Genomic DNA, 12,935 nt, shown 5'->3' with positions numbered 1-12,935 from the left:
GGCAGAGAATTAATCAAGTGAGGGTGTGTGTGGTGATAACAGTGTTTATGTTAAAGGTGTGGGTGTGTTTGAGGAGACGGTCTTGTGTGTGTGTGAGACTTGTGTAGGATGTGTACACGCTGTGCATTTGAGCATCTGTGTATGACGTGTGTGTATGACGTGTGTGTGTGTGTGACCTGGGGGGGGTTGGTTTGGTTGTACTCACGTGAAGCAGAAGAAGAGTGTGGTGGATCCCACCAGGAAGGCCGTCGCTGCCGACACGGGCACGTAGCGGGACGGGCGAAGTGGCCGGGACGGGGAGGCGGTGTGGGGGGGCGAGGGGAGGCCACCCACACCCCCACTCTTACTGCTGCCCGGCATCACACAGGGGGAGAGGGGAGGGGGGGGACGGTGGAATTACCCCACCCAGGGGGGAGGTGGGGATAAGGGGGTAGGGGGATTTGTTTGGGGTGTGTGGATGGAGGGATGGATTATAGATTAAGAGAAAGGGCGTAGAGAGAGAGGGGGATTGAGGGGGTTAGAGAGGGAAGTAGAGGAGTCCCCTTCTCAATCGGACCAGAACGAGAGAAGACCTCTGCATGTTCACCGGAAAGAGGGGGACAAAAAGAAAGAAAGGGTAGATTCGCCCTCCCTAAACCGTGTGTTCAGAAAACAAAATCTGTCCCTTTGCTTAAAAGTAGTGGGATGTCTATTCAACTTGACCTTTGGCCTTGTCTGAGAGGAGGGGGTAAGACAGAGATAGAGGGGGGTATTTGATTGAGATGGACTCGGACAGCTGCAAGAGGCTTAAAGATCCTCCACTATAATGCCTTTGTAAACGTAAAAGTAGATCAACAGAGCCACTATTTAAAGATGTGTTCTTATAAAATCAAGCCCATGCTGCTCTATGCTTGAATTACTGGCTTATATAGGAGGACAATAACAACAACTTCTGCTCAATTGTGTGTCAATCTCAAGGCTGATACTTTTAAATTGCTTGGTTTTTCTTTAGTCTTTAAATGGTTCCTTAGAGTGGATTTGGGTAAATATAAGGAATAGCAAGAAATGTGCGCGTGCGAGAGGTAAATAACTTAATTGAAGGCTTAGTGATTTTACGATACAACAAGAAAATAGTGCAATAAAAAAGCTGTGATATGGCTTGATTGTTTCAGTGTGGTATATAAAAACCTTGGACCGTCCCTTTTCAAAAGAAAATAAGAGGTATGTCCTAGTAAAGCATAACGTATATGATTTGGTGAAGCGGTTTTAACTGAAATTCCTTCTTTATTTCTTACAATCTTACTCTCCTCTAGTCCCTAGACTCATAAATGGTTTTTAAAAAACACTCAACTCTGGGGGTCAAAATGTCAGTTAGGTACAGAGGATGAGGCGGATCGCTTTGGTTGACCTGCTATACATAGCCTGTTCAATGACAGCCCGTATCAATAACTTAATATTTAAAATAACTCTGGTTCAGTTCAATGACATTCAGACCCAATAACCGTCTCCCATTCCAGACTAAGATGACAGATTGTACCGTCCATCGATTGTTCAGTCTGTAGCCTGTTCAGTCTGTTGACTATTCTGTCTGTGATATAGACCGTCTGAGTATCGATTTGGTTCTGACACAGATGTTTTAAAAGGGTATGGAGCGATTGAGAGGTAGAGATGGATTGCAAGGTTTTTGATTTGTCGTAGGTAAAGATATAAAAAGATAGCAACTTAATCGTTCATGTTCTGCCTCGATAGAAAGGTAGGCTATCACTGTAGCTGGTCTAGTGTGTAAACAGGTAGTTGATATGCAGAAAGAGGGAAAGAGAAAAACAAAGAGAGAAAGAGGGGGGAGAGAGAGCGAGAGGTATAGCAAAAATGGTCTTTGATTGTGGCCAAGTGGGATTCTTGTCTGTGTATTTTGCTTCCTGGTTGGCTCAATCGTCAGATGAGACAGGAAAAACAAAACAACGTCAAAACGAGAGCTAAAAATCAGCGGAGACGGATATCAGGCAGTCCTACAGTTGCTCTGAAAGTCAGCTAGTTTCCTTATTCAATAAATGGCTGTCCCTTCAGTCCAAACAGAGTCTTAAAAACGCCAATGTGCTCGTAGACGGACGCTCAGACTTTGTTCTTCCTGGTCGGGGCATCCCTGAGCCAATGGGAGACAAGCAGGAAGTCTCAGACGTCGATCCCACCTGCTACAGGTGTGTGTCGAAGAAGACATGTACGCAGGTCAAATTGTGTGTGTGCCTGTAACCTGGAGGTGTCCGTGAGGGTGCACATATCCAAAACACCCTCTTGTAAAATCCACACAAAAAACACCCCTTAAAGATCCTCCAGAAATATGGTAAAAAAAGCAAAAAAAACAATGTGAAGTTGAACCCAGAGAGGAAAGCCTGAAGATTAGAAGCTGGAATCTGTATTCCCTAGTGGGGTTGATGAGGAGCTCCTCCCCAGTGTCTGTCGAGACCCAAGGCCCAGCTGTGTTGGCTAGCCAAGGAGAGGAGGATGAGGAGGACCGTTAGTTACATAAGCCTCCGTCTCACTGAGCGAGGCAGCCAGCCAGCCATTCCTCCAGGGCCATTCCTGTCCTTCCGTCCCCCAGCGTAGTGCACCGAGAGGGGGGGCACACCCTCCCACCACGACCCCTGGGAACCAGCTCTGGGTCTTGGGAGTGCGTGTCTGAGTGACTGTGAGATAATGTTTATGTGACTCACTAGGGCTACTTCTAGAGGACTGTGTGTGAATATGTGTGTGTGCGTGTGATTGTGTGTGTGTGTGTGTGAGATATTCTGTGTCTGACTGTGTTAGTGTTAGTGTCTCTATCTATCTGTCTCTACTGTCTGGGTCAGCATCGAATTCTGTTTGTGTCTGTCTCTACGTGTGTGTGTGTGTGTGTGGGTCTCTTCGTCTGTGTGTGTGTGTGTGTGTGTGTGTGTGTGTCTGTGTGTAAAGGGGGAGGGTGGCAGTTAGGAGAGCAGAGTGATCATCTGTAATGAAGAGAGTTTAAATCCAACAGGTTTTCCAACAGGCACGGTCTCCCTCTCCACCCCTGCTGTGGTGGCACTGGTGATCCTCTTCTCCTCTCTTTAGTCAGATACGTCTGGCAGGGCCTCTGGATGTCTGGTGGGATACAGCTCCTATAGGGAGGGAGAGGAGAGAACGAGGGAGGGGAGAAGAGGAAAGGGGGAGGGAAAGGGTGAAAGGGAGGAAAAGCGTGGGAGAGATACACGTGCTTAGCTCCATCATGAACCCAAGACAATTCTATGTATGGGACTTCATTGTAAACAAACAGCATTCAATGTCGAGCACCAACTAGTCTAGCAGGAATGCTTCGGTTGTTCACCTTGCTTCTGCTGTGTAAGTTATCTGCTGTTGTCACTGTGTGTGTGTGTGTGTGAGTCTGTCAACTGTGAGTGTGTCTGCGGGCAATATATTATTTTTTAGCTCGGCCAGCAATCATTCTGGTTCCTAAAAAACGAATCCATAAAAACAAGGTGTGTGATTCGGTCTGGCAGATATTCCGTTAGCACTCCAGGGATTCATCTGAAAGAGTGTGAGAACAAAAATAGATAAATAAATAAAAAATATCCTGTCTCTTGTCTCGAAACAGTGTATGACAAGGTGTTGAGAGATGACAGTTTTCCTAATTAGCCAACTCAATGAGAGTTGAACCCTATAACCTGGGCCGTATGTGCCATTGAGACACAACCAATGTGAGAGGGTGTGAACCGTGAACGTACGAGTGAGTTTGAGTGAATGTGATTGTGTGTCTAGGACTGCGAAGGACACCACGGTTGACACGAAATGAGAGAACGCTCTTTGAGACAGAGGGTACAACCTGAACTTGTAGTTGAACACTAACAACGCTCATTTTGCCATTTTCCAACATTTCTCGTTTTCATGCCAACACAACACAAGGTAGAAGGCCTGCCTCCTCTGTTGAAAGAGGTTTTCTCCAGAACACAACCCATTGTACGCCACATTTTTTCATTTACATTTTAGTCATTTAGCAGACACTCTTATCCAGAGCGACTTACAAGAGCAATTAGGGTTAAGTGCCTTGCTCAAGGGCACAGACTTTTCACCTAGTCGGCTCAGGGATTAGAACCAGCGACCTTTCGGTTACTGGCACAACGCTCTTAACCACTAAGCTACCTGCCGCCATTAGGTGAGAAGACAGGGAGAAGATGCAGCAACCTGTGATTAAGCTCCATTCAAAGACATTAATTTCACTGAACCGCTACAGAGTCCCAAGTCCCTATTAGAGTGCAAACCTCAGCAAGTTATCATCATGATTCATGAACAGAATTTGCATTTATAGCGGCTTAGTACGTTTTCCTCAATCTCAAAGCACTTTAAATTGTATTTGGTTGAATTATCCATTCCTCAACCAATTAGGTGCTCCCTAACTCCCCTTCGACAGTTGAAGTATTCAACTCAACACCGGTCACTTTATGACATCCTTCCCAGGGTCGTATTCATTAGGCATCAAACAGAAGAAAACAGACAAACAGGGAGGGAGGGACTAACTGAACCAGTCCAATAAAAACATTTCCATTGCACCATGTTTTGAAAAAGGTTTTCTCCAATGTGCCCAATGAATCTATGACCTTTGATTCTCCAAACCGCCTCCCACACTGGTCTGTAATTAGGGTGATGTAGTTCTAAGCAGGCTGACTGATAGGGGACATGCCTATAGATATCAGGCTCAGCTACGCAGAGACAGGAAGTGACGGTGACAGTCAGACTGATGACCTGAATCATTCAAACACTAATACACATCCTGTAACATCACCTCCCAGGTCCTTCTAAGTCCACGTCCCAAATGGCACCCCATTTCCTTTATAGAGCACTACCGTTGACCAGGGCCCATACTTTTTACCATAGGGCCGTGGTCAAAGGTAGTGTACTATAATGGAACTAGAGTGTAATTTGGGACACAGACCAAGCCTCTTCCGAGCCAGAACAGCGATAGGGCCTAGGCCCATCTCCTGTTTCTGTAGTGTGAGGCAGCTTGAGGTATAAGTTCACCCCCTAGACAGGACGCTAGTCTGTCGCAAGGCCACACCCCCAATCCATCTCATTGGATAGTAAGCCTAACCGTTCATTTTTGGACTTTGACTATCACCTATGACTGATTCCTCTCTCCCTCTCCTTCTGGAATCTACATCTCCAACATAAGGAGGAGGGCCAGACGGGATAGTAACAATGGAGAAATCGCTGGTATGTCTGTAACATAGAACCCTCTCCTCTGCTTTGGGCTAAGTTCCAATCGAATGTGTCAAATATATAGACATCTGCTCTGCTTTGGGCTACGTCCCAATCGTATTCATTAACCTCCTAGTATAGTCATCGCCCTTCCTTCATCATAATGGAGGTAGGTAGGCAGACCAGGAGTGTTTTCGACCAGACCAAGGAAAACCCACGGCGCTTGCTAGTTATAGCCATATAAATAAGGCCCAGAGTTTTTCCTAGACAGTTCACATGGTCGGGAACACCTCTGGCCTTACTGGTAAGAGAGAGAAGACTGGCTTGTATCACTCAGACCAATGGTTATCTGAGTGAGACGGATGCTATCTAGGAGTATTGGGGACACGGCATGATACTGATATAGGCTGTGTCCCAGATGGCATCCTATTCCCTAGAAAGTGCACTACCCTATGGGCCCTGGTCAAAGTAGAGCCCTATGGGCCCTGGTCAAAGTAGAGCCCTATGGGCCCTGGTCAAAAGTAGTGCACTACATAGGGAGCCATTTGGGACACAAAATAGCTGGTTAGCCTGCAGCAGTAGAATGTTGCCAGGAAAAGGGTATCTCTGCCTAGGCTGTCATAATACTGAGATCTAGAGAGCGATTACACATATATTGGGGAAAATGGGCACACACACAGCGAGACATAGTGAATGTAACATGAGTGCGGATAATTTCCTAATCAGTGGAGTAGGTCTTATTGCCGTGGGGAGAGACAGAAGCACAGACACACAATATGACTCATTGCTGTGCTACGCCCTGCCTGCGTTCACCTCATTTCTGGGGTTGTCGGGGAGATATGCAATCAGAACCTTTCATGTATGACCAACAATAAGTATCGGTCCCCTCCCCCTCTACAGTCTAAAGGTATGTAATCATCTGATGAGGTACTGAGTATTGATTAGATACTCAAACGTGACCACAGATGGACTGAGATTCTTTTGTATATATATATATATTGTTTAGAGGGACTGAGATTTTGCCTGTTCTTTGAAAAACATTCTCCCTTCCTGGAAGTAATCACTGGTCTGGAGCGACTACAAAACTGGATAGGTGAAAGCAATGTAATAGAACCCATCTATCTTCACTTATGCCTTTCTACCGTAATCGTGTTAGACCTGTCATCAACAAACTTCAAGGAAGGAAGGATGCATTTACAAGTATTTTCCTAACCCGGCCTGTGTTCAAGTCTCTAGTCTCTCTCTTTGGTGTCCACTGTCCAGGAGAAGTATTGACTTGTGGACCATTGACCTAGCTGTGGAGGACCTCCCACTGACTCAACAAACAAACTAGCTGCTTCATCTGGGAATTTGTCTCAATTAGTATTTCCTTTCTCAAATCCCATTGGAGGGGAGAAGATCCAAGGTACCTCCCCTCAGGCCTTCTCCACCAATGCGTTTTCAGGAGGCGAGGAGAGCGGATTGGGGAAAGAGCCTGGGAGGGACTATCCCATGCTTTGAAGACTGACACAGATGACAGCTGAGAGAGAAATAGAGAGTGTGAAATAGAGAGCTAGCCTATTCTGACACAGTCAGATTCCATGAGGATTAGCTAATGATCATCACTTCCTCTTGCCTTCCTTGTAGGGCATGCTCACCTACATCATCACACTCAGCGGGGAACAATGTAATTGGATGCAACGGTGTGTGTTGTCACCCCGTAAGGGGAAATGTGTATGTGTACAACAGCTGTGTCTCTCTCTTTAGGCTACATGCCCTTATTGCTCAGGGGCATTGAACTACATATCTCTCTGGCTCTCCATTTTCAGCCATCATTCCTTGCCATTTACATGACCCACTCCCCCCCCCCCCCCATGGGGATCAATGAAGTACATTCATTCAGATAACACCCTTGGACTGTCACACTACATCTGGTGCTGAAAACAATCTACACAACTAACAAACCAAAGTCCTTACAGTTCCTTCCTGCAATATAATATGCTTATGATCTGAGTAGGGCTGTGACGGTGATGGAATTTTGGATGATGGTAATTGGCCAGCCAAATGACCGCAGTCTCTGTAATAACCGTTATAATAATAATACAATTTAAATGTATATTATTTTTTTCAACACATTTTCCCCTCTCCTCCACTCCTGACTGCATGTGCTGCCATAGGTTATATTTCTGTGTGCTGCTGTGCCTTTCTACATGTGCTCATTTGCTACAACACCTTCCTTGATTCAGTAAGGAGCAACAAAGCTTCATCACGTTGTTAAGAGTCCATGTTACCGCAGAAACGGACAGCCACATGAATGCCCGGCTGTCCCCAGTCAGCTGTTCGCTAAAAAAATGTAACTATTTTTTACGGTGAGACCACCCTGCATACACTACCAGTCAAACCTACTCATTCAATTTTTTTTTTACTCTTTTCTACATTGTAGAATAATAGTGAAGATATCAAAACTATGAAATAACACATATGGAATCATGTAGTAACCAAAAAAGTGTTAAACAAATCAAAATATAATTTATATTTGAGATTATTCAAATAGCCACCCTTTGCCTTGATGACAGCTTTGCACACTCTTGGCATTCTCTCAACCAGCTTCATGAGGTAGTCACCTGGAATGCATTTCAATTAACAGGTGTGCCTTCTTAAAAGTAAATTTGTGGAATTTCTTTCCTTCTTAATGCGTTTGAGCCAATCAGTTGTGTTGTGACAAGGTAGGGGTGGTATACAGAAGATGGTCTTTTACCAAATAGGACTAAGTCCATATTATGGCAAGAACAGCTCAAATAAGCAAAGAAAAAAAACGACAGTCCAACAATACTTTAAGACAAGAAGGTCAGTCAATACGGAACATTTCAAGAACTTTGAAAGTTTCTTGAAGTGCAGTCGTAAAAACCATCAAGTCATATGATGAAACTGGCTCTCATGAGGACCGTCACAGGAATGGAAGACCCAGAGTTACCTCTGCTGCAGAGGATACATTTATTAGAGTTACCAGCCTCAGAAATTGCAGCCCAAATAAATGCTTCACAGAGTTCAAGTAACATACACATCTCAACATCAACTGTTCAGAGGAGACTGTGTGAATCAGGCCTTCACGGTCCAATTGCTGCAAAGAAACCACTACTAAAGAACACCAATATGAAGAAGAGAATTGCTTGGGCCAAGAAACACAAGCAATGGACATTAGACCGGTGGAAATCTGTCCTTGGGTCTGGAGTCCAAATTGGAGATTTTTGGTTCCAACCGCCGTGTCTTTGTGAGATGCGGTGTGGGTGAGCGGATGATCTCCGCATGTGTATTTCACACCGTAAAGCATGGAGGAGAAGGTGTTATGGTGCTTTGCTGGTGACACTGATTTATTTAGAATTCAAGGCACACTTAACCAGCATGGCTACCACAGCATTCTGCAGCGATACGCCATCCCATCTGGTTTGGGCTTAGTGGGACTATTATTTGTTTTTCAACAGGACAATGACCCAACACACCTCCAGGCTGTGTAAGGGCTATTTGACCAAGAAGGAGAGTGATGGAGTGCTGCATCAGATGACCTGGCCTCCACAATCCCCTGACCTCAACCAAATTGAGATGGTTTGGGATGAGTCGGACCACAGAGTGAAGGGAAACCAGCCAACAAGTGCTCAGCATATGTGGGAACTCCTTCAAGACTGTTGGAAAAGCATTCCAGGTGAAGCTGGTTGATAGAATGCCAAAAGTGTGCAAATCTGTCATCAAGGCAAAGGGTGGCTATTTGAAGAATTTCAAATATAAAATATATATTTTGATTTGTTTAACACTTTTTTGGTTACTACATGATTCCATATGTGTTATAGTCCCCTGTAGCTCAGTTGGTAGAGCATGGTGCTTGCAACGCCAGGGTTGTGGGTTCGTTCTCCATGGGGGGCCAGTACGAAAATGTATACACTCACTAACTGGAAGTCACTCTGGATAAGAGCGTCTGCTAAATGACTAAAATGTAATTTCATAGTTTTGATGTCTTCACTATTATTCTACAATGTAGAAAATAGTAAAAAATAAAGGAAAACCCTTGAATGAGTAGGTGTTCTAAAACTTTTGACCAGTAGTGTATACAATAAAAAGGTATTATTTCCCCTATCACTTCTTAGGTGTGAGTGAGATCACCACCCTGCCTAAAAATAACTTGAGTTCAATTGGTTGCCATGGAGATGTCTGACCTCAGCTGCCCGTATGCTGTAGAAAGGGGGCCTTGGCACAAAAGTGAACTGATGAGAAACAAAACACTGAAGTTAGGTTGAAAGAATTAGTGAATAATGTGTATTGTATCCCACATAGACCGCCTTCCGTTAATGCCTGCAGTAGCGCACAGCCGGCCACGACTGTCGGCACAGGCTCCTCTCTTCACTAGCTAGGCTTCCATCCAGTCGGCAACAGATTTCCATGTAAATATTCAAAAATCTCCATAAAAACAATATGCAAATTTTCCCGCCAGACGTAGAGAAAATAAAAATTACTTTTGCAGATACATTCCCATGTACCGAATAAAAAGTACAAGTTAAATGGGTTCCATCACATTTTCAACTCTACTGATTGTTTGGTCACACATTTTTTTGCGTTATATAGCCAATGTGCCCACTCTGGTCTTGGCACGTGCGCTCTAGCCAATAGCTAACAGATACAGTGCGGGTATAGCCTACATTGTGAGATTATTTATATTTGTCAAACTGCAGTCAAGCATCAATCATGTCAGCAGAATAAGTCAGCAGAAAATAATATTTTTTGGGAAAGGAGCATCAAGCTCATCACGTGCACCACCCTGGAAGTTCATCATAACTTATTTCATCTGTAGCCTAATAAACTGCATTCTTCCCCGAGTCCTAGTGGGAGGACCACACAAAATATCATCACGTGACTCCCAAGTTTACTCGATATGATGGTTATTATATCAATATTTGCGCATTAAGACATTTCCACCACCATTTCTTACCTAATTAATTTTACCGACACAAAAAGATCCCACCTCGTCTAGCGTATTTTGTTTTGTCTGCATTTGGAAAGTTTACCGACAAATGTTCTGTTTCCATCAGGCCTGTAGTGACATGTTTTATCCAACATGTATTTTACTCGCATAGCAAGGTTGGATGGAAACCTGGTTACCGTAACACAATCACCACCACTAACAACTTCTCCTGGACCAGGGGGCAGCTGAGGAGACTGCATACAATTTGCATTCAAATGGAATCTGTATGGACTCTGCGTGCATATCAAGATCGATGGGGTGGCAGAGAGGTCTGCAGCCCAGAGGAGTAACGCCCCGGAGCCTGGAATCTGCTGGCAACAGCACACATGATGAGTAGAGCTGTTCACTCCCTGAGAGTGTATCATTCAGTCCCCATTCATCAAATGAGACGAGGATCAGATGTGTCCCAATACTCTTGAATAGTTTCAGCTCCTCATCTCCTTTTGTTTGATACATGATGAGTAGAGCTGTAGGGTAGTCACTCGCTTCTATAGCCACAAAGTCATAAACCCGCCCATTTCTACAATTTATCATCTTCCAAATTGTATTTTAAACCTAACCCCACTGCTAACCCTAACCTTAAATTAAGACCAGAACGCTAATTTTTGAAGCCAATTTTGATTTTGTGGCTGTGGAATCTGACTTTGTGATTATAGAAGCTAGTGGAAACCCAATACTCTTGAACAGCTTCCTCTCCTCATGTCCTTTTGTTTGATACACCTTCTATATTCCCTCTCTGATTTATCTTAGCTTCTCTTACAGGGAGGAGCTTACCGTGACCTCAAAGCTCACTTGCATGTTATCCACCATCCACTCATTATCCTGCAAACTTCACAAGTTTCAAGGTGGACCCCGACTGCAGAAACACACGTGCACGCCCTGCCTGCAGAAACACACATGCACACCCTGCCTGCCAAAATACATGTGCACACCCTGTGCATGTAATGTAAAGCACAAACACTTTCTAAATAGCTGAAGCTGAGATGACAATCATGTGTTCAGTCCTCAACAGGATCCCCTGTCAAGTGTTACCACACAAGCTATGCAGGCATGTGCTACTAGGGCTAAGCAACACCCCCACACAAAACTGCAGGTTGGTATCTGGTCTGCTAAGGGATAGGCCTTAGCCAGCATGGGATTTGATTTGACATTATGGGATGGACATCATGCTGCATATGGTGTGTGTAGCCAGGGGGACAATAGCAGTGAAATGAGTTCAATCACAAACTTGACCTCTTTTGGACTTGAAAAATACTAGCTGGCACACCTCCAACTTGTGTGTATGGTTTGACACAGTCATTGAGCCTCATGTAATCCCACGATTATATTGGCACACCTGGGGATAGCGAAATATTCCATTAATGTAGTCTGAAAAACCATAAAGGCTGACAAATGGTTAGATAATCAAAAATGGGTAGGTTGCCTATATACACTTATATATACGTTTATACTAAATATGTGATACCGAAGCATCGTCAACCGATCGAAAAGGTTAGTTTGTGGTCACGTTCAGTGAAGAAATGCGATATGATTTGAACCCATTCTCATTCTCTTTGACAAGCCCATTCTGCCTGTAATATTTTGGGGTGTGTATCGCTGCGGTTCCTCTCTCTCTTCTGTATAGGCCTCAAAACGGATCCCCGAACTCACTATCCTGTCTAGGTTGAGAAAGGATACCTTCAAACCTGGGGTCGACGTAGCGGCACAGCCCGATGTATTCTGACGGCCCGGCCTTGCTCGAATCGAGATGACACACTAAACCACAAAACCCGTTTTCGAGGTTAGCGTAATAAATATTAGTTAGCCTCATATCGAGGTATGGTTGGCTGTATGGACGTTGACTCCTATTCAATAACTTTGCACTGAAAATAATACAGACATTAACGTTACTGCCAATACTAGCTAGGTGAGAGTCGGTTATGGTAACGTTATCTAACTATGAATTGACTAGTCTATGACTAGCTAACGCCCCCCTGTAAAATGTAACTAGTAGCTAACTTCGATGGTACGGAATGGAGTAGATATTTTGTTAGCCATTTCTGGTGGCTAACTAACTACTAGCTAGCTAGATAGGAAACTGTGCTAGCTTGGTGGCAACATCTGAGCGTTTGAGCTACCTAGCCAGCTAACTAACTACAGTAACATTAGCTGCTAGGTTCCATTTTCACAACAGCATTTTGACAAACCTGGCTAGCCATTTACCTGTAGCTATATGGATTCACACCGGCTCCGTGAGTGAATAAATCCAAAACGGCTGAATGTCCTCCGTTGATAGATTAGATTGATGATAACCGTTTTAATCTCCATACGAAGCTTTGGTGCTGGGTCCTCTCACAGTGTTAGCAATTTGGCTAGATAGCTACATTTTCCTTCTTCTCCATTACGGTACAGTATACGCCTAAAAGATAACAAGTACCTAAACTGTTCGTTATCACTGGTCGAGGCCTTGGGTGCATGTGTTTAGAAAACGGCTAGACGTTTTTTAATCCAAGACACGAACGACATCTTCACAAATATCGGCAGGTAGATTGTAAGGAGGTGCCCCAAGCCTATACATATTTTCAGCACCAACCAAGCACAGAGGTCCACCGTCCACGAACCTCTCTCCGAGAAGATATTGAAGTCCCGCCTCCTACCTTGCTATTGGAACGTTATATGTCAACCAAGAAGTGGAGGCTAATGGGGAATTTCTATTGTACATTATAAACTGGGTGGTTCGAGCCCTGAATGCTGATTGGCTGAAAGCCATGGTATATCAGAC

The 12,935-nt window shown here is 44.4% G+C and overlaps 1 protein-coding gene across 1 annotated transcript in view; it reads right to left on the bottom strand.

Annotated features, from left to right (window-relative positions):
- zdhhc5a (zDHHC palmitoyltransferase 5a) overlaps positions 1–12,762 on the bottom strand; it is a 27,818-nt gene extending 15,056 nt beyond the window's left edge. Inside the window, exons 1-2 of the mRNA XM_084155597.1 lie at positions 12,377–12,762; positions 206–3,113 (exon numbers count right to left, since the gene is read on the bottom strand). Of these exons, the coding sequence (XP_084011723.1) occupies positions 206–360 (155 nt within the window). The 5' untranslated portion in view covers positions 361–3,113; positions 12,377–12,762. The remainder of the gene's footprint in view (positions 1–205; positions 3,114–12,376) is intronic.
- Between the last annotated feature and the right edge of the window lie 173 nt (positions 12,763–12,935).

The sequence above is a fragment of the Coregonus lavaretus genome (assembly GCF_964263955.1).
Source record: "Coregonus lavaretus genome assembly, chromosome: 38".
In the NCBI taxonomy this organism is placed as follows: domain Eukaryota; kingdom Metazoa; phylum Chordata; class Actinopteri; order Salmoniformes; family Salmonidae; genus Coregonus; species Coregonus lavaretus.
The sequence above is the reverse complement of the archived record's forward strand: the minus strand, read 5'-3'. Positions and strand labels throughout refer to the sequence as shown.